Source organism: Vicugna pacos, chromosome 27 (assembly GCF_048564905.1).
Source record: "Vicugna pacos chromosome 27, VicPac4, whole genome shotgun sequence".
Lineage (NCBI taxonomy): Eukaryota > Metazoa > Chordata > Mammalia > Artiodactyla > Camelidae > Vicugna > Vicugna pacos.
Window position 1 is genome coordinate 29699025 of NC_133013.1, and position 23486 is coordinate 29722510.

Consider the following 23486-nt stretch of genomic DNA (forward strand, 5'->3'; position numbering starts at 1 on the left):
TGGCCAGCCTGGAGGGCTCCCTGGAGGAGGCTGACTTTCCAGAGGCTATCTTTAAAGAGTGGCAAAAAGTCTTTCGATGGAAACATGACTCCACCTTTATAGTCTTGCCCTCTCCTTCCTCCAGGCATCAGGTATAACGCCACCATGGATGAGAGGCGGTACACGCCGCGGGCCCACCTGGATGAGGGCGGGGACCGATATACCAACAGGGCTGCCCTGCTCTTCTCTGGCCATGAACACTGTGAGCGGATCACCTTCCATGTCCTGGTGAGCCTGGTGTCCAGCAGCCCCACCAGCAGAGCCCAGGCCCCTCCAGGAAGGAGATACAGAGGTGGAAGAGGTTCCTCCCCGGGAGAGGCAGAGAGCTTAGCAGTGCCGGGCTGGTTCTGAGCCTCCAGCAGACCTCAGTGTCCTGGACTTTGGCCACCCCACATTCATGCCCCAGGGCAAAGGCCTCTGGGACAGGCTACTTACCATGTCACTGTCCCCTCCTCCGAAATCCCCTCTTTGCCAGCTCTCAGAAACCCACTGTTCCTTTAGCAGAGGGTGAAGGCCAAGGAGGGCATGGGTTCAGTGACGTCTGGCAGAGAGGCAGGTGTCAGTCAGCCAGCAGGGGCCATGGCTCGGAAGAAAGGGATAAGCTGGCATCGGCTGAAAATGAAGACCAGGTAAAGCAGAGCAGGGCATGGCCAAGCTCGAGGGAGAAACAGAGAGGCCAGCCTGGTGGAGAGGGAGACCAGTGGCGGCCTGGAGGCTTCGTCTGGAGACTCCAGACACACTGACCACAGCTCCAGCCTCCAGGAGACACAGGCAGGGGGCACTCAGAGCCCACCGGACCCCGGTATTCAATGAGCCAAGGTCAGAAAAGCAAGAAGTCATGGTGTCTGTTAATATGTTGCCCTCTGATGTGTTTATGTGCTGGTTCTGAAACTGTGGTCCTGGGACCAACAGCATCCTCATTGCCCGGGAACGTGTTAGAAATGCACATTGTCAAGCTCCACCCCAGACCTACTGAGTCAGAAGCTCTGGGCGTGGGGCTCAGTGCTCTAACAGGCTCCCCCCGGGTTCTGATACAAGCTCAAGTTCCAGAGCCACTGCCTTCACACAAAGAAGCCGCTGAGATTCGGTACCTTGGGGGGGATTTTTTAGGCAGCTCTACACATAGGACCAACCTGAATCACCCCTATTTTGTTCACATTTGTTCATTCATTGACTTACCACATTTCTCAAGCCTCATCACAGCGCCTGGGCTCCTGAGGGAGGAAGGCTGACACATAATCTGGACGCCACGTGAGAAGTGGCCAGACAGGTCTGAACAGAGGGTGGGGATGGGGAGCTGCCTGGCTTCCTGGAGGCTGGGGTGCTGAGGGGATGGGCTCCCCACCCTGAAGGGCGAGCAGGAGCTGGTGAAGCATCCAGGCAGTGGGTTGGCGTGCGCTGAGCCAGGGGTGCTTTCCAGGAGGTGCGCTCTCCAGCTGGCACACGTCGGGGAACCTCCACTCACCTGCAGATGCTACAAGCTCCACAGATTCATGTGAAGGGCTGGCGGAACAGCTGCCCTCCGGCTTAGGGAGGTGGATGTTCTTGCTCAGTCTCCTGGCCCAGACGCAGATGTCCCCTCTGCCCTCACACGTCCTCACCTCCTCCCACACAGGACACTGCTGACTACATAAAGCCAGTGACCTTCTCGGTTGAGTATTCCCTGGAGGACCCTGACTACGGCCCCATGCTGGACGACGGCTGGCCCACTACCCTCAGAGTCTCGGTACGTCCTGGCACACGGGGCGGCATGTACCCTACCCCTACCCCTACCCCTCACCTCCAGCCGGAAGCCCAGGCCAGAGTGTACCAGGCACAGAGGAGTTCTTCCTCTGCGACACCCTCCTACCTCCTGCCCTGCAGCCCCGGCGGGCTCCTCCCCTCCTCCCTGGGGACCCACGCAGAACAGTTTCTTCAGGGTAAGGACCTGGTCGTCTCCTGGGCAAGGTTGCCCATAACCTCAGTGAAGAGTGAGCACAGAGTGGGTCCTGAGGATCACAGGACTGGAAGGGACCTTAGTTCTTGATCTCCCACCTCCGACCTTTACAGACAGGGCACTGGAGGCCAGAGAGTGATTCAGCCACTAGAGCCTACTCGTGTGTCTTGAATGATCGAATGACTGACAGTCCTCCCAGCCAAATCCAGGTGTTCCAAAAATAAGTGGTTTTAGCCTCATCATTGTCTCTGTACCACTCTATCCCCCCAAATCAAATCTTCTAATCACTGACTCCAGGGGCATCCAAATTTTCTGGTGTCTACTACTCAGATGCTCCCTGCCTCTGCAACTCCATATAAATCCCAGCCAGAGAAAACGTCACCCATTCTGTCTGAGCTGTGTGAGGAGAGCAGGCAGAATAAACCCTGGGAATTTGGGAAACAACTTGAAAATATACCACACTGTTCTTAAGACCATGATGTGTGAGGTCCAGCCTCTGAGCAATGTCTCTGAGAATTACGTGGAATCCAGGCAGCCAACAATTTCAGAACTACTTGTGTGCTTGCTTGTATTTCTCTGACATAAAATCACCGTATAGTCAAAGCAAGGCTTCTGAAATCCCCCTCTGCTCTCATCACCCCCGTCAACCCCCTCGGCTCGTCCAGCATCTTTCCCCCAGACCTCCCACATCCCGCCGCTCACCCCTCAACCTTCACCCTGTCCCTCTTCTCCTGGTTCTGCTTCACAAATGCATAAGCGAGGCTGACTTAGAATGCAGGTCAAGAGAGGGGAGAGATGGCGGTCTGGAAAAGCTGGAATCCTCATTTGTGAGCCAGGAGAGGGGAAAGCTGGGTCCACTGAGTCTTAATATGTTTTCCCATCACAGTAATCACAAAGCCGCAATAGCAAATGAATGAGTACGTGTCACTCATTCGATAAGCATATGGAAGCCCAGACTGCAGACTAATGCACAGGGTACTCTGCTCTGACTCTGACACTGACAATATGGATGCAAGGTAGTGATAAGGGTCATGGGCCAAGTCAGAGATGGGAGTGAGTTCACAGGAAGTGTCATCAAGCAATCAGATGATAGGCCAGGGGGACTGCCTGGAGGAGGTGGCACCCCCCTGGACCTTTATGATACCCATGATTCAGATATGCAGAGATGGGGAGGATGGGCATTTATTCCAGGAAAGCTGATAGCACAGCCAGGGTGAGAAAAAAGCAGGGTGAAGGGAACGTGTAAAGAAAAGGTGAATAATAGAGTGGAAAAAGACAGCCTGGGCATAATACTGAAGGCTTTGGGTAGCAGCTAAATTTCTAAAAATCTTGTTTATATAGATTTCTGGCCTCCAAATTAGAAGCTTTCTTCCCATCACTCTGCTACAAATTCTTCTGTAGCTTCTACTCAGTACCAGCACTGTCCTAGCACTAAGAAATTTTGCCTCTTAGGGGAATGAGCCGTTCCATACAATGGAGCATAACGCTTGCCAATCACGTTAAATTACCCCTTTAATCAAGTGGACGGGAAATTTCCAGAAGGCTATCATCTAGTTTTCCTACTTCTGAAGCAGCGCTCTGGGCAGCAGTGGGGCTCTTTCGTTAAAGACTTGAAATCACCAAGATGAACGTGGGCCCCAAACACAGTGCAGCCCTGGGGGCTTCCCAGGTGTCTGGAAGAGTGTCCCGTCACTCTGCCCTCCTTCACGTGGCTCTGCTGCCTCCCCGCTGGCTGCTGTTGCAGCACGCTGCTTCAAGCCGCAGATCCACTGTGTGGTGGGGGAGTCAGGGGAGCAGGCTTGATAGAAACATGTCTAAAATGAGAGCGCGTGGATCTGAGTGAGGGCCAGGGAGCGCACCTTGGAGAAGTTAATGAACGTAAGATATGCCTGGCCTCGGTGACACCCAGTTCCCCTCCCTGGGGCCGGGGCTGTGCTCCCGCAGGGACGGTGCACTCCCGGCTGCTCTTGGACACCCAGCCGCCCCGAGTGCTTTTCCCTGAGTGGGCCACAGGCACTTCAAACTCAGTGTACTCCAAGCTGAACTCCTCCATGTAACCCCTCCATTTACAAGTGAGTGGGACAGCCACCCTTCCAGACACCAAAAAGGAGGCTTGGCCAACATCCCCAGGGAGGAGGGGAGCACCTCCCACTAAGGGGCTGTCTTCTCCCTTAGTCCTGATGAGCTCCAGGTCCCGCTGCTTGTGCCTCCGAGGCCCGCAGCCTGCTTCCCCTCCACACACACTGCCGCACCGACACCGTTGTCATCTCTTGCATGAGGATCACAGCGGTCTCCTCAGTGGCCTCTCTGCCTCCAGTCTTGACCCTTCCAGTCCATCCACCCACAGCAGCCAGAGGGAGCCTTCTGTCTGGGAGTCTGGGAGTCTGGGAGGACACTCCCTTGCCGGAAGCAGTCAGTCATTCTTATCAGTTGCAAGACATGGCCCCCCGAGATCCTGTAAGAAGTGACCCCACCCATCTCTCCATCTCCTGCAGCCCTTACCACAGCAGCACTAAACAGCCAACATGTCCCAAACTGGCCACGTTGCTTCATGCCTCAGGACCTTTGCACGGGCTTGTCCTTCTTCCCAGACCCCCCTCTCCCCCTTGTGCATCCGGCTCACTCAGTCATCCTTCAGAACTCTGACCTACTGTCACTCGCCTGAAGCCTTCTGTGACCATCTCCAGACCAGAGTAATTGTCTCCTCCCCTCTGCCCCTTCTATTCCTTGTACAGACTTTTTGGGTACACTTCACACTGTAATTATATATATATAATATATATATATATATATAATAAATATATAATCATCTTCCCCATGAGCTGAGCAGAAGCTGTGTCTTCCTCATCCCATGTCCCTAGTACCAAAGAGCTTACTCCCCACAGTAAATAAGTAAATGATCAATAAATGTTCACTGGAACTGGGTACATGGGTGTCCTGTGCTACTGGCTCGGTTAGGGACTGAAGGAGACCCAGGAGGAGTTGAGTTTTGAGTCATGTTTTGAAGAAGGGAGTATCTATACAAAACCATGAGAAAAAGCAGCATGGTGTCTGTGAGAAGGGCAGAAAAAAATGAAGCCCATGTCTAGTGCTGCGGAGAGAGGGGCTGGTGTGCAATGGGGGTGAGGGTTGGCCCGCAGCAAAGATGGGGGTGGAGGCTATGGGCCACCTATCCAGCCACCCATACCTGTCTCTTCCTGGCCCAGGTGCCCTTCTGGAATGGCTGCAACGAGGATGAGCACTGTGTCCCTGACCTCCTGCTGGATGCCCGCAGTGACCTGCCCACAGCCATGTGAGCTGGCTTCGCCTCACCCCAGCCCGGACTCCTTCCCCTCCCCTGCTGGTGGATCTGGGCTCCCAGGTCCCTGAGTAACAATCCTGCATGTGCAGTCATAGGCAGTGTGGACCAAACACTGAACTTGGAGCATGGGTCTAGCTCAGGCTCTGCCTCTAACTCCTGTGTGACCTCAGGGCAAGTCCCTTGCCCTCTCTGGGCCTCAGTTACTGCATCTGTAAAATGAATACTAATTAGTCTAATCCAACCTCCTCAAACTTTGTTTAGAAAAGGGCTCCTTTCTTTGGAGTCCACACTACAAACCAAAGAAAAAGGAAGGGGCTGAAGACCTAGAGTTCTGGGGGTTCATCCTCCAGCCCCCAGACTAGGTGACCTCTGAAGTCCATTGACTGACTACTTGGGCTCAGTGCTAAGGAAATTAGTAAGGATGAGCAGGGTACCCATAATCCCCTGGAAGAAATAAAGTAGCAGACAAGGAGAAATAATGATCCTATTTTAAATTTTCATAATATATTTTCAAGTAATTTATACTCAATTTTTATCCAGCTATGAGATGATTAAATAGAAGATACATATACAATAAGTAGAAAGCGCACATCCAAACCTTGGAGAAGGGTGAAGAAGCAAAGAGTCTAACCATCTGGGCTAATGAAGAGGATTGTCTGCATATGTAGCTCTGAGCTTCCTGGCAGCCAAAGCCAAAAGGGAAACATGCTGATTGGTGAGGTGATACATGCACAGTGAGGTCTCTCCTGCATTCCCCACTCCATCTGCCTGCTTCCTGCTGGTCTCCTTCCTGCAGGGAGTACTGCCAGAGGGTGCTGAGGAAGCCTGCCCAGGACTGCTCTGCGTACACACTGTCCTTCGATACCACAGTCTTCATCATAGAGAGCACACGGCGGCGGGTGGCGGTGGAGGCCTCACTGGAGAACAAGGGTGAGAACGCCTACAGTACCGTCCTCAATATCTCTCAGTCAGCAAACCTGCAGTTTGCCAGCTTGATCCAGAAGGTAAGACTTTGGTGGCCTGCCCAGCCTGCCTGAGGGGAAGGGCAGGGGCATGAAAGGAGGGGTCCAGGTAGGGGGCCTGGCTATACATCATGATCACCTAGGAGCTTAAAAATGCCTGTGTCCAGGCTTCTCCAGGACGTTCTGATTGATCTGGGCTGGATGGGCTTGGATCAGTGTGCTTTTAAAGCTGCCCAGGTAGTGTCAGTGTGCAGCCAGGGCTGAGAACCAAGGGAAGAGGGAGGTCTGAGCCTTTCAGAGCCACAGAGAGGAATATACTTCTCCTGGTGCCCTTGGCCCTTGTCAGGGTCACGCGTGCACACAGGCACGTGCACTCGTGCACATACGCGTGCGCGCACACACACGCACGCTCACGCACACATCCCCTGCATACACACCCTCTGCCTCCAGCTCATTCCCCAGGCTTTCTCAGAGTGGTCCTTCTAACGAGATTCAGAACCGATTCCTCTCCACTTTAAAACCTCCCAACACTCCCAGTTGCTTTCCAAACTCTGTCTTGTGGCATTCAAGGACCTTTCCTGCTTCCAGTCCCACACCTGCCGCTCCTGCCCTTACCCCCCACCCTTCGTCCCATGGCAGCCCCGCCCCCGCCCCACTTCCCAGCACAGCTGCCCTTTCACACCAAGGCCCCCCCCACCACACAGCCCCTGCCTGAGACCCTCTCCCTCCTTTCCTCTTTTAAATTTCTGTTGTTGTTGAGGAGGGAGGTAATCAGATTTGTTCACTGACTGGTTTAAATGGAGGTACTGGGGAATTGAACCCGGGACCTCGTGCGTGCTAAGCATGTGCTCTACCACTTGAGCTACACCCTCCCCTCCTTGCCTGATAGGCTCCTGCTCCTTCTGGGTAACCCTTTACAATGCCTGCCTTACGTTTCACCCTCACAAACACTCCACGAGGTGGTGGTGGTGGTGATGTCCCCCTTTTACAGAGGAGGAAACCGAGGCAAGAGGGGGTTAAATGGACTGAACAGGACCACACAGTCAGCAAGTGGCAGAGCGGGAGTCCCGCCCAGCAGCCGGCTCCTGAGCCCTCACTTCCTGACAGAGCGTAGTCCCCATGCCACACTCTCTGGGGTAGCTTCCTGAAGCCCCAAAAGGCCACACAGGGCCTCCCAGCCCCCACAGCTCCCCGCTGCAGCTGTGTATGCTCCGTGGCAATCACTGGTGTCTGAGCGCTGCCCTGTTGCAGCCCTGAACTCCCAGAGGGCAAGTGCCTGTCTCAGCCACGTCTGTGCCCAGGGCTGGGCCAGGGCTGGGCGGGTGGAAGTCCCTCAATACGCGCTTGTGGAATAAACCTAGGGCTTTGTTGCTGTGTGTGGGTGCTGGGGGATCCCAGGGCCCTTCAGACACCATCTCTGTTCTCATGATCTCCGAGTGTCCGCATGGAGCCTGGAGTGCGGGGTGGGACAGCTTTCAGGCCTTCTGTCCTGACTGCCACCTCCCCTTCCTCACTGGCCTGGGGGAGGCAGGATGGGCCCCTCCCCAGCCACACGTACACACAGTGTGGGAGTGGGGCTAGCCTGCAGCCTGGCTCCTTCACGGATACCACGTCCATCCCCAGGCCAGGAGATGCTCACAACTGGGGATCAGCACTCCCCTCCCCCAGCCCAACTCCTACCGTCAAGTAAGGGGACCCTGAGTGGAAGAGGCCACCTTCTGATGGTCTGAGCTGGTTACCCCCACTCTGGGTCTCAGTGACCCCACCTGTAAGCCGGATGACAAGCCCCGCCGCCGGGGTTGGTACAGGGGGAGTGACAAAGCGCCTGCCCACTGTCTCCACGACCCGCGCTGCCACGCCAGCCCCCAGCCCTGCACCCGCCACGCTCTCCACACAGGGGACCCAGCCGTACCCCAGAGCGTCCAGGGCCCCTGGGGCCCCGGCACCCGCAGGCTGTGCAGCGGCATCGGCCAGGGTGATGGGGAGGCGGGCAGGGCAAGGGTGGCCCCAGGCCTGGGGGTCGGGCTCCTTCTGACTACTGCCGGGTGTCCCCTCACCCCCAGGACGACTCGGACGGCAGCATCGAGTGTGTGAGCGAGGAGCGGAGGCTCTGCAAGAAAGTCTGCAACGTCAGCTACCCGTTCTTCCGGGCCACGGCCAAGGTTGGGGCTGAGGCGCCGTGGGGTGGGCAGGGCAGCCTGGGGATGCTCAAGGAGGCAAGAGAGGTGGAAGTGAACAGATGGGAGGGCGGGGAATGGAGAGGCCTAAGGCTGGCTTTTAGCTAAGTTGCTTTTTCTCCTACAAAAGGGCATTCAAATGACCTCAGTAGCCAGCCACCCCCAGGGCTGACAGCCCACCCCAGGAGAGGGCCAGGCCCCCGTCGCCTCAGGGGGGCTCTGCCACCCCCACCCACCTCTCTCCCACCTCCTCGTGGCCGAGTGTCCCACTCTCCTGTGTCCTAACATGTAACGTCCAGCCTCTGTTACGCTGTGCACGGCGGGGTGGGGGGGTGAATGTTTCTCTCGAGCACCTACTAGGGACTTAAGAGCCCATGTGAAGGGTGTAGGGAAGGGAGAAGCCAATTACTGGGAGAGGGAGGTGGACTCCAGCTTGTGGGGGCGCCTGCCCCTCACCCCTGGGCAGTAGGCAGCCACTGCAGGTTCTGGAGCAAGAGGAGTCCTCACTGAGGCCAAGCTGCTGGTAAAGTGGGAGTCAGACAGGGGAGCCTGAGGCAGGGCCAGCTAGAGAGCAGCGGTGTGCTCCCAGGAGCAGGGTCTGCAGGGCTGAGGGAGGGGAGGAGATGGGGGAGGGAGTGAGGGCTCCTCATAAAGGAACCTCCTGGGGGATGTAGGTCAAGGTTGTAGTTTTTGGGGTGAGGAGCTGACGAGCCCAGGGGCTCTTGGCTAAAGACCCAGGGGAAGCAGCACACAGACCAAGCTTCTCTCCACTACCCTGCAGCCGCTCAGGGAGAATGGGGCCTTGAGGACTCCTTGAGAAACCCTGTGAAGGTCAGACCTGGGGAGGGACACACGGGGTCTCTGCAAGGCTCCAGGATCACCGGCAAGTCACCAGAAGGCAGCAGAGAGGGTCAGACGTCACAGGGTGCAGTCCGGGGCCCAGGCCCTACTCTGGGGTGCAGGCCAAGGGGAACACAGGACCTGGGCCATCAGGGTGGCGGGAGGGCCGCTGGACAGGGAGACAGGTGGGTGGCCGGGACAGACGTCGCTCTTCTGCGGGCCTCACCCCCGCCACGCGCAAGGATGGGGGTGGATGAGGGGGTCTCACCACTTGCCTCCGGCCCCCGCATCCTGCAGTGTGTGGTGGCGGTCATCGCCCCTTCCTGCCCCCAAGTCCCCCCCCCAGAAACTTCTGCGGAACAGTCTGAGGTCGGACTTCCTGCCATTTAGTCGCCTGGAGTTAGAAACGAAGGAGGAGGTGGCAGAGGGCTGGCCCACAGCCGAGGAGTTCCACTGGGAGCTGGTGACCTTGGCTGGTCCCCTCCACAGCCCCCAGGCTCAGCGCACTTTCTCCAGCGCCCGGCCCTCCCCTCCCCCAGCGCACTCCCTGCGGCGGGGCCCAGCCAAGGGGCGGGGCTGGACGGCGGGCCAGGGCGGGGCCAGGGCGGGGCCCCGCCCCCTCGGCTACATCGGTGTCTTCCTTGCAGGTGGCTTTCCGTCTAGATTTCGAGTTCAGCAAGTCCGTCTTCCTGCACTACCTGGAGGTCCAGCTCACGGCGGGCAGGTCAGGGCCTTGCCCACTCCTCCCCGCTCCGCGCTCCCTCCTGTGCCCTGTCCTGCCCCTGGAAACTGCTCCTCCCTGCCGCAACCCAGCGGCTGGGTCAGTGCCCCGGTCCTGGCGGGCCCGCTGCCCGCGTGCTGCTGTTATTCTTATTCTTGGGCAGCTTCAGCTTGGATACAAGTAACCATACCCTCTCCTTCATATAGCAGCTCATGTAGCAGTTGCTCAGAAGTCCCAGTCATAAAGCACTGTGCAGGCAAGTTCTCAGTCAGTCCTTATAGCAGCCCTTTAAGACGGGCATAGCAAGGGTTATTCCCCACCCCACCTCCCAAGTTACTGGTAAGAAAAGGAGGGCTCAGAGAGGTTGAGTGAATTTCCCAACAACACACAGCATGTAAATCGTACCCCTGGGAGCTAAACACTAATTTTCCTCTTCCTTATCCAGTGCTCTTTCTGTCCTGGTCACTTCTCTGCCCTTGGAAACGTCCCATTTTAAAAGTCCTTCCCTTACTCTGTGTAGGTCTGTCTGTCTGTCTCCCAGGCCTCCCTGAGGCAGCTTGAATCATCCAAATCAGTGATAAACACACAGAGGCAAGGAGGGATTCTGGCTGCTCTGGGCCTTTATAAGCCCAAACTGAGAAATAAATACCGTAGGCAAACTGAGCACCAAGATTCCAACACACACACACTCGTGCACAAACAAGTCAGCGGTCACGGGAGCCCCAGGAATCATCGTGCCAGCACGTGCCTGTGTCCGGCTGTAGCTAGCCATGCTGTGCACTTCGGCGGAATTCTCACTTGACAGGAAGCGAAGTCTGTAAGCTGTTTTGATATCTTAAAGCCTCCCTCTTAGAAAACAGTCTATTCTCACTGAGAAATGAATGCCCTTGGGTGCAATGGCCTGGGCAGCGTGGGTGTTGGTGGGTGCTTGTGAGTGAGGCGGGTACGGGAGGGGACACTGGGCGTCTGTGTGTGTCCGGTGTCCCCTTTCCAACTAAACGCCTATCTGGGATAAGGCTTCCAAAGGAAGTCAGACTTAGTGTATGGAACGAGCAGAAATCGTATCTTTTTATGTCTAAAATGAGATGCCCCAGTAGTTCATGGTGCTCAGAAGGGATGCATTTTTGGCAGAACTCCCTCTAATGTCTCTGAATGTCACTCTCCGGCCTTCTCAAGGCAGCCGGGCACCCTCAGCTGCCCTACCCCAAGACGGCTCAGGAGGGACAGTTCAAGGGTAAATAAAAAAAACGCTCCACTGTGAATCCCGCAGGCTCCTTCCCTCCCTTGGGCAGAGCCTCTCCCCACAGGCGTCATCTCCCCCAGCGAGGAGAGCACAGAGGCGGTCGTGGCCACACTGGAACGATCCTTCCAAATCCCAGCCAAAGCCTTTCTCTGCCCCCGGGCTGGCCCAGATGTGCTGCGCCCACCAAGACGGCAGGAAAAGCCAAGGTGTCCAGCTCCCCTGCCCCCCGGCCTCTCCTCCTGGGGGATGTGTCCATGCCCCCCTGGCTGGCTGTGCTGGTGCATCGGTCCCAGGAGAGCTGGGATGCTCCTTCTCAGCCTGACCTGGGTCCCTCCGGCTGCTCTGAGCCCGTCGGAGGCGCTGTGTGGAGGAGGGCTGCCCCTGCCTGACTGGGCACTGCTGGCTCTCCCCGCAGTGACAGTGACGAGGAGGACAGCACCAAGGGAGACAACACGGCCCTCCTGCGCTTCCACCTCAAGTACGAGGCTGATGTCCTCTTCACCAGGTGGGTCAAGGGCCCCAAGTGTGTCCCTGAGAGCGCAGCCCCCTCATCCGTGGAGGGGAGGCTGTGTCTGCACAGAGGAGGGAGGAGACACAGACCTGGCCCCCGGGGAGCTCCCCGCAGGCTGAGGTGGGAGGGCTGGGGCAGCAGGCAGCATCACCCCAGGTGCAGCCTGTGTGTGGGCGCATGGTCTGCAGGGAATTTTAAAACAGTGATAAGGCCTGCTCCTCCCCAAAGGGCAGACTGCTCCCACCACCCACCCCCTTGGTCTGCATCTGGTCCCCAGTTTGCCCCCTGAGAGTTCCCAGGCAGATGGGGAAATCAGGAGGTGACAGCAGACAGACTGACAGAAAGTTCAGGACCCCACGGCCACTGCTAGCTGCTAGAGGCTGGGACAGGGCACAGTGGGCGGGCTCATGATCAAAAGAGACCCTGTCCCTGTGCAGGAGGTGAGGGCAGGGGTGGCCAGTGACTGACTCTTCTGGCCCCGGCCTCGCCCACACACGAGGCAGACCTTGCTGACGGATCTCTGAGTTTATCCCCGCTGAGCCTCGGAGTCCTTCCCAACACAGCTCTCCCAGTGGACACAAGAGGAAATCTGTCTTATGGTGCAAGCGTAGGCAGGCACAGGCCCACAACCTCTTTCATTCGTTTACCCACCTAGCCGACACTGACTGGGCTCTCGGCGGCCCTGACCTCTGTCCCCGCAGGAGCAGCAGCCTGAGCCACTACGAGGTCAAGCCCAGCAGCTCGCTGGAAAGACACCACGGCCTCGGGCCTCCCTTCAGCTGTGTCTTCACGGTGAGGCTGGAGGGGAGGGGAGGAACCTGGAATCATTGCTAGTGTCTGGGGTTCTGCCCCACCCTGCCAGCCACTCGCTGTGTGAGTTTAGGCAGGCCCCTTCCCCTCTCTGGGCTTCTCAGTCCTCATCCAGAAAAACCAGGGCTGGACTGGGAGGATGTGTCAGTGAAGATTCGGCGTAGCTACATGTAATTTTTAAAACTTCTTTAAAAAAAAAAAACAGTGGTCTTTAATGCCCTGGGGTTTATTCTTTCCCGAAAAGAAGTCCAGAGTTGGCAGCTTTACAAAGTCACTCAGGATTGGGTCTCCTTCTGTCTGTCCCACCATCCTCAACCTGTGATTTTCAGCCTCTCAAGTTTACCTCATCATCCAAGATGGCTGTAGCTCCAGCCATCACATCCTCATTCTAGGAAAAAGGAAGGGCAAAAGAGCAGGCCAGGCGTCTCCTTGCTAAGGAACCTCCCTGACAATTCCTCATCCTTCCAGTTACCTCTCATTGTCCAGAACGGTGTGATTTATCAGCAAGGGAGGCTAGGAAATGTGCCTTTTTTTCTTTGTTTCTGTCACCAAGGAATGAGGGAGAAAGAGAATTAGGAGGCAGTTTAGAGTCTCTGCCACAATGGGCCCTGCAATCTCCCCAGCCCTGAGCTGTTGGGTGAGAGCTGGGAGCAGGCACAGCCGGAAACATGCAGATGCCTCGATGGCTCGCCCAGGAGAGGTTTAGTCACCTGCCCAAGGCCACGCGGCACATCTGTGGCAGCAGCCCCGGGTTACGTGCTCAGACTTTCTGACTCCAAAGCCCCAGTCGTAATCACCGCGGCTCTAACGGCTCGAATGTGTCTCACTCACTGTTTCCATCTTTCATCAGTTAGTGATTATCTCTTATAATAAATTAATTGCTGTCACTGTCTCCACCCCGACCTCTGTACAGGGTGGCCACCAGCACCACAGCCCAGAGAGGTTAAAAAGGGAAGGAACCCTTGTTTCAGCCTCATGGCCCCCAGTGGCCCATCGCCAAGAGTGGGAAGAGCTTTAAAGCATTGACCATGAAAACACCAGGGGGCTTGAAGGGGCCTGCTTCCCAGGCCTGGCCAGGGTCAGGCGTTGGGTTCGCCCCCATAGACCTCATCTTCTACCCTCCAGCTGCTGCTGTGTGTACTGATACCTCCCCTTTTCCGGCCATAGATCCAGAACTTGGGCTTGTTCCCCATCCACGGAGTGATGATGAAGGTCACGGTTCCCATCGCCACCAGGGGCGGCAACCGCCTACTGATGCTGAGGGACTTCCTCATGGACCAGGTACCCAGGCCCCAGGGAGCCGACCGAGTGGAGGGGACCAGAAGGAGACAGACATGCCCCTAGGCGTGTCTGCAGCTCCTTCTCCCGGGCCCAGGGCCAGCTGGGCCCCTTCCAGGGTGAGGAGGAGAAAGGACCATGTCTGGGACACCATGTCTGGGACGCCGAGTCTGCCAGTGCTGGTGGTGAGGCTGCTTGTGTGTGTCCTTGTGCAGGCGAACACGTCCTGTAACATCTGGGGGAACAGCACTGAGTATCGGCTTGCCCCAACGGAGGAAGACATGAGTCGTGCCCCGCAGCTGGTGAGTGTCCCTGGGGCCAGGAGAGGGGGGCTGCCTGAGCTCCGGGACTGTTTCTCTCCAACAGTTTGTCAATAAGAGCTTGTCGAGCACCTCTCTGTCCCAGCCTCAACCCAAGAAGAAAGAGAGTAAGGGAAAAATACTTCTTGCCCTTAGTGAGCTCACCACCTCCGGGAGACACAGGATTGAGGGCGAAGAAGCCAGGCAATGAGGCCAGGATGTGTGTCAAGTGAGCGGCAGTGGAGAAAACCACCTTGAGTAAAGGACAGGGACCGTGGACTCACACCTGTGCCTAAAGGGGCCAGTGGGACACGGACAGGCAGAGGGAAGGGGAGGGAACCAGCCGGAGCAGCTCCATGGGGGCCAGACCACACAGGGCTTGCATTGGAGAACAGGGACCCCGTCAGCCAGGGCCACGCTGCCCCCGGAGGTGGAAAGTGGCCCAACTTCAACTCCCAATGCCCCCCCAACAAGAGACCTGCTCGCGTCCAGGTTTCTGTTCCCAGGGCTGCCTCTGTCCCCACAGACCAATTTCTGAGCATGCTTTCACTATTCCTCACCCAAACAGAAGTCTTAGCTGTTTTCATTTTATTTTCCCCAAACAAGTGCCTCACACAAAGCATCTCTGGAGTGTCGGGCACTTTACTGGAGACTTGAGCTTAGGTGGGGTTGAGGTGGCTGCAAGAGAGCCACACAAATATGCTTAACCTAATAAATTCTAATGATCTGATGATTTTCTATAAGTGGCATCATCTGCAGGTAACCATAGTTTCGGTTCTACCATCCAGTCCTTTTACAGTGTTCCTCTCATCTCCTTGCGCTGGGCCTCCGGGGAAGTGGTAGATAGAAGTGATGACAGTCTTGTCTTGATCCTGACTTTAAAGAAACTGCTTTAATGTTTCACTATTAAATATGGTACTTGCCATAGGTTTGTTTATAAACATCCTTATTCCAATTCAGGAAGTTCCCTGGGCGTTTTTATCATAAACAGAAGTTAGATTTCCTAGAATGCTCTTTCTGCGTCTGTTGCAATAACCTTACCGTCTTCTCTTTAATATGTTCGCATGGTGATGACATTTATAGGCTCCCTAATGTCTAACCAAAGTTCTGTTCCTGCAAGACGCCCAGTTATGCACACTCCAAATGGCGCATCGGATATGCCATCCTCACCTTGTCCTCCAGCCATTCCCTGGCAGCCCCAGCCCCTGTGTCCCCCACCCCATGCCTCCTTCTTGGTCCCATGTCCTCTGCCCCTCCTTCCCCAGCAGCAGAACCCCGCTTGGTCAAGGTGGGCAATGGTAGATGGCCATCTCTCTGCTGGCCAACCCCCCGCTCAGCCCCGAGACTCACCTTCTCTTTCAGAATCACAGCAACTCTGACGTCGTCTCCATCAACTGCAACGTGAGGCTGGCCCCCAACCAGGAGGTCAGTTTCCACCTGCTGGGGAACCTGTGGCTGAGGTCCCTGAAGGCAGTAAGTAGAGCTCCGGGGCGAGGCTGGGAGGAAGCAAGGGAAGGAGGCAGGTGCGGGGTGTGGGGTCTCCCAGGTGGGAGGCGGCAGGCGGGCAGCTCCTGACCCGACCTCTGATCACACAGCTCAAGTACAAGCTGATGAGAATCACGGTCCATGCAGCCTTGCAGAGGCAGTTCCACAGCCCTTTCATCTTCCGCGAGGAGGATCCCAGCCGCCAGGTGAGCACCTGGGAACCTCGCAGACCCCGGGTGGGGCCAGGCCGGCTTGGGGAGGGTGGCCTCCTCCCCCAGAGTCTTCCTCCACCCTCCACAGGAGAGAGACAGACGGGCCTGCCAGCAGTCAGCGCAGCATCGGAAGAGAGGGAGATCGAGATAAACAGGCTGCTGGGGGCAAAAGTGGGAGAGGTCCAGAAAGAGGCACTCATCCTGTGCCTCGGGGGTGCCAGGCTCGGCTCCACAGCAGCCCCAGGGAGGCAGAAGCAGGAGGGGCACTCGAGGAGGTGGAAATGCAGCCCAGGCCTGCCTGCCTCGCGGCGGCGACGCTGCCTGGGCAGTGGCAGCCTAGAATGACCACCCAACCCTCCCCTCCCCACCCACCCGCACCTCAGACCTAATGAATGACGTCTAGAATGAACTGGGTTTGTGAAGGTTGGGGGACACTAGACATCTCTCTGTTGGGGCCCTCTTCCAAGTGGGTAAAACCGGATTGTCGCAGATCAGACTGGCTTGAATCAGGGTCCAGGAAAGGGGTGAGGCTCTGTGCAGTGCTCTCTGGGAGGATGAGAAATTGCCTCATGAAGGAAGCCTGGTTCCCTGGAAGGAGACGGCATCTCGGGTGTGTGGCGCTGCTGCCCTCCACTGGCCACATCCCCAAACCGCAGCCTGGGCTCCAGGTGGACGTCCCATACGAGATGCTCAGTTACCCCCCAGCTCCACCCCCGCAGACTCTGGAGAGCAAAATGAGCCTGGTCAGGAAGACCTTCATAAAACACAAATATAGGTCACAGGCAGGGCTGGGGTGTGCCAGGCAGAGAGGTCGCCGGCAGAAGCCCGGAAGCAGCACTCAGGGAGCGCATCTGAGGGGCAGTTTAATTTGTTTACCCTTCAGCATTGCTGGTTGTTCCTGCCATAGTTCCGGCTCCGCAGGGGATAGAGATCCATTAAGCAGACAAGTGGGCGAGGGCAACGAAGTGTGGGTGCAGTCTGGGGTGAGCACAGGTGCTGGGTCAGGGGCGGTCCACTTGAACTGAATCCTGAGAGACGTGCTGGAATTCTCCAGGCAGTCAGGTGAGAAGAGGCGTGGGGCAGGCGCACAAACCACCGTACTCTCCACACTCGTTCACGGATCACTTACGAGTTCAAGTGATGTCTCCTTCTCCCACTCCCGCCCCCAACCCCCCAGACTCCTCACTCTCTTTGGAAATCCAGAAACCCCCACTTTAAGCCCCTGTGGGCTTGGCTCTGCGAGGTGCTGGTGTGGGAAGTCAGAGCAAGGTCCCAGCCTTCAGGGGCGGAGAGAGAGCATGTAAGAGACCTGCCATTCGTTGAGCCCTAACTGTGTGCCCAGCACAGTAGCAGACATGCCATGTGTTCTGCTCACCCTCACAGCGCCGTGAGGCACGTCCCCATGCCCCTTTCTCAGATATGAAAACTGAGGCTGTGTAAGAGACGGCAGAAGGGGAGCGGACTTGCCTCAAGCTGGACAGAGGCCGTGGCTGAGCCGGGCGGTACCGTGCTGCGTGGGGTGTGTTCCTTCAGGGGCTCAGTGCTTGTTCCAGGCACTGTTTCAGGCGCTGAGGGTAGAGCACTGAGCAAGACAGATAAGCCCCTGCTCTCCCGGGAGCTGACCCTCTAGATAGGGGAAAAGGCAATGAACATCAGTATGTATAACGTCCGTTGATAAGGTCCGCCCAGCAAAATGCAGGCGCACAAGCGGGAGAGCAGGGCGTGCTTTTTATATGGGGAGACTGCAGACAGCCCCTCCCATAAAGGACATGAGGCAGAGATGAGGGAGAATGCAGAGGTATGACCTGGTGACCAAGGGTGGGCTGGGAAGGGAGCCTGCCAGCAGAAGGAACAGCAAAGGCCCAAAAGCAGGACTATTCTGCACATGTTGGTGGCCAGGTGGCTGGCGGACTGCAGCAGAGAGCACAGGCGGCAGGGCAGGAGCTGAGGCTGGCGAGATAACGGGGTGGAGGCTGCCAGGCTTCGCCGGCCAGGACAAGGACTCTGTGTTCACTCTAAATGAGTGGGGAAGACATGGGGGACTGAACAGAGCAAAGACCAAGTCCCCTTCCCCTGGCAGGTGTGCCAAGAGCAGGCTGTAGGAATCAAGGCAGCCACAGAGGGGCAGCCGAATGGCTCCTGTAGGGGGAGGAGGCTGAGTCCAGAGAGGCAGCCTTGGAGGTGGGAGGAGTGGCCACGTTCTGGCCATTTCAAAGGTAGAGCACACAGACCTTGCTGGAGCCCATGTGGTGTGAAGGTAAGAGTCAGTGACCAACACGAAGTTCCCGGCCAGAGCAAGAGCAAGGAAGGACAAGGCCGCCATTTGCTGTGATGAGAAAGATGTTGAAGGAACAGGTTGGAGGATGAGGAGTGAGATCAAGGGTTTGTTTGGGGACCTGTTAAAGATGCCAGGCAGGCCGAGTGGACAGTCGGGCATGAGTCTGGGATGCAGTGGCAAGTGCAGGTAGAAGGTGGAAGTGCAGGCACGCCAGCCGGCACGAGGCTGGTCCCAGCCCCAGAGCTGCGTGAGCTTGCCCAGCCCTGCACTGGGGCTTCCAGGGCCTTCCTCCATAAACAAAAGCAAAACAAAACAAAAAGATGTTTTTAATTATTATTTCATAACTTAGTCTGTATAAAGACAAATTTAAGCCAGGCCAGATTACATTCACCTTTTGATTCTAACTTTAAAAGGAATTAGAACATTTCTGTGGACCCCTAAAGGCTGGGTGCTGTGCCCACTGTCCCTGCTCCATAAGTCAGCCCCAAGTTCACCAGCACGTGATTGTAGGTAAAGAAAAGGGCCCAGGACGGAAGCATGGGGCACACCAACGTTTAGAGGTTTGGGAGATGGTGAGCAAGCAGTGAAGAAAACAAGAAAGAGCAGCCCGCGTGGTAGGAGGAGAAACAGGGACGGGGGAGTGGCCCCAGGCCAAAGGCAGGAAGTGTCTGCAAGAGAAGGAAGGATCCAGGTCACCTACCTCAGTGTCCGCTGGGCTGGGCTGGGCGCTCTGAGGCCTCTCTGCAGGCTGGGTGCCACCCATCCCTCCAGCATCTCCCTGAGGAAGGGGATGCAACTCTCCCACCAGGTGCCACCCGCCTGCTGCCCTCGCGCCCTGCCCAGGCTGCCCCCGGCCCTGGGACCCCAGAACAGTAGTCATGTTGACCGGGCCCCACCCTCCCCTGCAGGTCACATTTGAGATCTCCAAGCAAGAGGACTATCAAGTGCCCATCTGGATTGTCGTGGGCAGCACCCTCGGGGGCCTCCTGCTGCTGGCCCTGCTGGTCCTGGCGCTATGGAAGGTGAGGGCCCCGGGGCGGTGTGGTGAGGGGCAGCCTCCTGGCTTTCCAGGCCTGGGCTCCAGCCTCTGAGCTCTGTGGCTCGTCCCCCACTGTTCTCCACATGGGAGCTGGTATCCACCCAGCCTCCTCCCCAGAACTTGCCAGCTCCAGTGGCTCCTCCACAGCAGGCAGGTGGCTAGGGCCAGCAGAGGGCACCCAACCTGTGTATGGCTCCAACCCTTTTGTGGGTCCCTTTGAGAACCTGATGAAACCTAGGGTTCCTCTGGTAAGAGAAAGCAAGCACACACAACCACAGAATTTCTCCAGCCACATCGGGCTGTTAACAAGCCCCCCAAGCCCTTCTCTGTCTCTGCGCTCTGGTTAAGAAACCCTGGTCTCAACGCCCTATTGTAGACGAGGTGAGGGAGGGCCAGAGAGGGGTGTTGGCTGGGGCAGTGTCAGACACCATGGCTGCTGGATCCGGGCTCCACCCACTCAGTCGCAGCCTCCCCGTCACCAGTTCAGAGGCCCCTTGTGCAGCCTGGTGGTTGGTAGGGCAGGACTTGGCTTGAGCTGGGGTGTTCAGGCAAGCCTTCTGAGGAAAGAAGCCTTAGGAGTGTTAGTGGAGGGAGATCCAGGTGGGAGACAGACCTTGTCCACCCTGCCCACCCCTGAGACTTCTCCCTTTGCCTCCTCACAGCTCGGCTTCTTCAGAAGTGCCAAGCGCAGAAGGGAGGCCAGCCTGAACCCCACCCCCACAGTGCTGGAGTGAGGCTCTGGAGGAGGCTGTGAGTTGATGGGGGCCAGGACGCCAGCCCAGGCAGGGTGCAGGCCCAGGCCTGTGGCCCACCGAGCCAGGGTGGAGAGAACGCCAGCTCACTTTGCACTTGACCTCATCTCCTGAGAGACCAAGTCTGCTCCCTCTGAAAGGAACTCAAGCCAGTTTCAAGAGGGACTGTCCTACTGGGAGGCCACTGCTCCTCCAACACAGATCCCTTAGGATTTAAAGGGACCCTCCCAAGGCACACCCCAAAGCCACCCCCAGGCTCTGCGGGGGCATTTGCTGTCCCCACTAGTAAGGTGCTAGGAACTCACCACCACCCCACCCTCAGAAGACATGCGGAGAGGCCGACTCCAAATGCAAACCCTCTCTGCACTCTCCAGACCTCTAGCTCCAGCGGGACCCAGTGGGACAGCAGATCTCAATTCTTCGCCGTCCTCCCACCCCCATGCTGCCAATGGTTCCCAAGTCACCCCAGACCAGAGACAGGTCCCCAGAACGCCCCCTGAATGAAGGGCTTGGTGGTGACAACCACTGGCCCAGTATGCTCAGAGACTGTGACAGACCGGCCGCAGGGACCTAGGATCCCGGTGCCCACCAAGGTGGGGGGGGTGGGCTCTCCCCCCACCCCCAACCATGCGTTCACACTGACCGCCACCCGCGTGCCCGCCACAGGTCCGCCCCCCTGCAGCTTTAGTTCCTGGGTGCCTGGTGGGAAGCGTGTGGATGACGCAGTCCCCAGGGCTCTGCGTTCCCTCTTCTTCCCAGGCGGCCTGTCCCAGTGCACTGGTGTGGCAGCATGCCTGGCGGCAGTGAGGGGTGGGGAGACTCCCCCTCCCCTCCCTGCACCAAACCCTCCCTAGAGACACACACACACACACACACACACACACACACACGAGTCTCCCACTCCTCCCTTCTGCCCACCTGTCGCCCAGGCCCAGGAGAAGGGCTGCACCGGCGCAGAGGGGTCCTCTCTGGGACACACCAGATAAAGCCGGTGCAGGGACCCCTGGAGCAACCTCAGTAACAGACGTCTGATCTGCCAGCTCATGGGACAAGTGGTACCACCAATGACAGCACCCCAGGACAAGAGGCACGCCTGGTGCCCAGCCGAGTAATTTATGCCTTAACCTTGTTTTGAGGTAGAAATGGAAGGGGAATACATCAAAGGCATCTGTCCCCTGTCACATAGTACGACCTTTACTGTCGTAAATATTTTTAAGAAATTAAAAAAAAACCCAATGTTTAAAAACAACCAAGAGGCTGACATCCCTTTTGTGGGCAGAGCGTGTCCTAGCGAGCCGCACTCTGAAGGCAGGAGGTGGATGAGGGGCTCCCTGCTTCCTTGCCGTTGTCTCTAAATGTTGGGAAGGGACTTGTCCCCCCTCTGCCCCCTGCAGCATCCCCTCCCAGTGGCTGCCTGGCCTGGATGGACATCTTCCTCCCAGGCCAGCCCCTTCCGTCTTTGGTCAGTTTGGATGTTTGAAACCCACATGTCACTGTAGCTTCTACCCACTAATGTCTGTTCCCAGGCCCCCCCAGACTTCCCTAGGCTAGCACTTCAGTACTGACTTTCAGGCCCTGACCGCAAGTTTCTTCACCTTTACACACAGGCTACTCTTACACTAAGTTGTCTCCATTCTATTCTCCTGCCATTGGAATCTCAGGGAGCCAGTGGAACCTTAGAAGTTACGTGGTCCAGTTCCCCCTTAGAGGAGGTGCTCAGAACCAGAGAAGTTAAGAGCTCGCCCTAGGTTCCACAGCAAAGTCCAGACTAATCCTAGGACTGCTCTCTGCCAAGCCAGGCTGTCACTCTAGCCCAGCCTGAGGAGGGCTTAGTGAGGGCACAGAAGGAATTGATATGAAGTCACTTTTTATGGGAATATTTTTTCTCAAATGGTGAAACCAAAATGAGAGGGAAACACTTTAAAATCATCTTTCATCTGAGTCATTACCCATATGAACAGAGCAGCCTGGCTAAAGGAGGATCGGTGACATCAAACCCCAAAGTGCATTGTGAGATCTGGCACCCAGCCTTCTGTCAAACAGCACCGACTCTGAGAGGATGCTTTCATGCAAAACCTGACCTTAGAGACTGGCATTCACATTTTAAAAAATTGCCATGTGTAGCCGTACTGCAGGCCAAACAAAATCTGTCTTCAGGTCAGATGTAGCCCAGAGGTCACCGAACTGCAACCTCAGAACTCAGAGGCCGCCTTTATCCCCAGGACGCCAGGGCCCTCCCTGCCCTCCCCTACCTGACCCCAAGAACAACTCTGAGGTCGAAAGGCTGAAGGGATGGGAAGCTTGTTCGCATCTTCAGGTCTTCAGCCCTCGCACTGCGTCCTCTCTTCTTCTGTCTCTCCTATCAACTCTCCCGTTTTGAAATTATTTGCCCTGGGGTGTAAATGTCCAAGACTGGCCTTAGGAGTGCTGGCAGTGCAAGCAGAGAGGACACATTTCACAGGGAGCAGAGCCTCATGCTGGGGCAGTGTTTCTCAGGCCTGGCTGCACATTGGAATCACCTGCGAGCTTTAAAAGCTGCCTATGCAAGGGCCCACCCCGCCCTTGCAGGGGTCAGATTTAATTGGTTGGGAGAAAGGCTGGGGCATCATTTTTGTTTCAAAGTTCCCCACATTGGTGACTCCATTGTGCTGAGAGTTGAGGCCAACAGGCAGGTGAAGGCACAGGCTAGAACACAAACAAACAAGCGGGGGCTTAACGTGCACAGGAGACCTTCTGTGCTGATTAACAGTAACTGTGCTGTTGTTGTAATGTTGTTCAAGTTCACCCGGCTCCAGCTTGGGGTTTGGGAGACTCTCGTTCCGGCAGGCCTCCAGAGTGTAATTTGCTGCAGGAGATTTCACCCAGTTCTCCGGGGTCCGCAGAGCCTAAGGGGGCTCTTGGAGCAGCTGGGGGCACATTTGCTAATGTCCAGGCGGGGAGATGGACAGCAGTCTCTGAAGCATTTTTGGCACTTGGTGGCAAGCGGCCCAAAATGCAACCTCAGCTCGACAAGGAAATTCATATTAGGGTTCATACTGCAATGTTCCACCTGGTAGTAAGAGTACTTATGGTGACTTAAGGGCTCTAAGAACACGGAGTGTTAACATAAAGCACAACCAACGTGAAAGCAGCTCAGCCTTTTAAAAGCAGTATCGGCCCTTCCTACTCCAGAGCAGCCGCGCTGACTGCCAGGCGGCCTGGTGATGCTTGAGCTAGCTCGCGGCGGGAAACACGCCTGGGGCAAGGTCTGACTCCGCAAACCGGATTGCCCGCGGAGGGCGGTTTTAGAACTTGGCCCATGGACTGTCAGGATTTCTTAAAGTCTAGGCTCCCTGTCTGGTAGAGAGAAGAGACCTCCAACAGGGAGTTGTGAGCTGAGATGTGCAAGGAGTCCCGGGAGGGGCTCACTGTTGATTCCGACACGGCGAGACCCCGTGCGGGAGGGTGCCGCCGTCAGAGCAGAACCTGAGGGGCGCACCGTGGGGAGAGGCTTCAGGCCCTTGTGCCATCGCCCAGGGTTCTGTGGGGAAGTGGACATCGATTCTGGGGGCCCTCCGTTCCGGCCAGCTCAGAGCTGAAAAGGAGAAACCCAGGTAAGCGTGC

The 23486-nt window shown here is 56.8% G+C and overlaps 1 protein-coding gene across 1 annotated transcript in view; it reads left to right on the forward strand.

Annotated features, from left to right (window-relative positions):
* ITGA11 (integrin subunit alpha 11) overlaps positions 1-21114 on the forward strand; it is a 111608-nt gene extending 90494 nt beyond the window's left edge. Inside the window, exons 17-30 of the mRNA XM_072951168.1 lie at positions 125-267; positions 1655-1765; positions 5182-5267; positions 6073-6280; positions 8302-8400; positions 9903-9979; positions 11635-11724; positions 12432-12522; positions 13708-13821; positions 14034-14120; positions 15480-15590; positions 15713-15808; positions 19001-19114; positions 19794-21114. Coding sequence (XP_072807269.1) covers positions 125-267; positions 1655-1765; positions 5182-5267; positions 6073-6280; positions 8302-8400; positions 9903-9979; positions 11635-11724; positions 12432-12522; positions 13708-13821; positions 14034-14120; positions 15480-15590; positions 15713-15808; positions 19001-19114; positions 19794-19865 — 1499 coding nt within the window. The 3' untranslated portion in view covers positions 19866-21114. The remainder of the gene's footprint in view (positions 1-124; positions 268-1654; positions 1766-5181; positions 5268-6072; positions 6281-8301; positions 8401-9902; positions 9980-11634; positions 11725-12431; positions 12523-13707; positions 13822-14033; positions 14121-15479; positions 15591-15712; positions 15809-19000; positions 19115-19793) is intronic.
* Positions 21115-23486: the final 2372 nt, after the last annotated feature.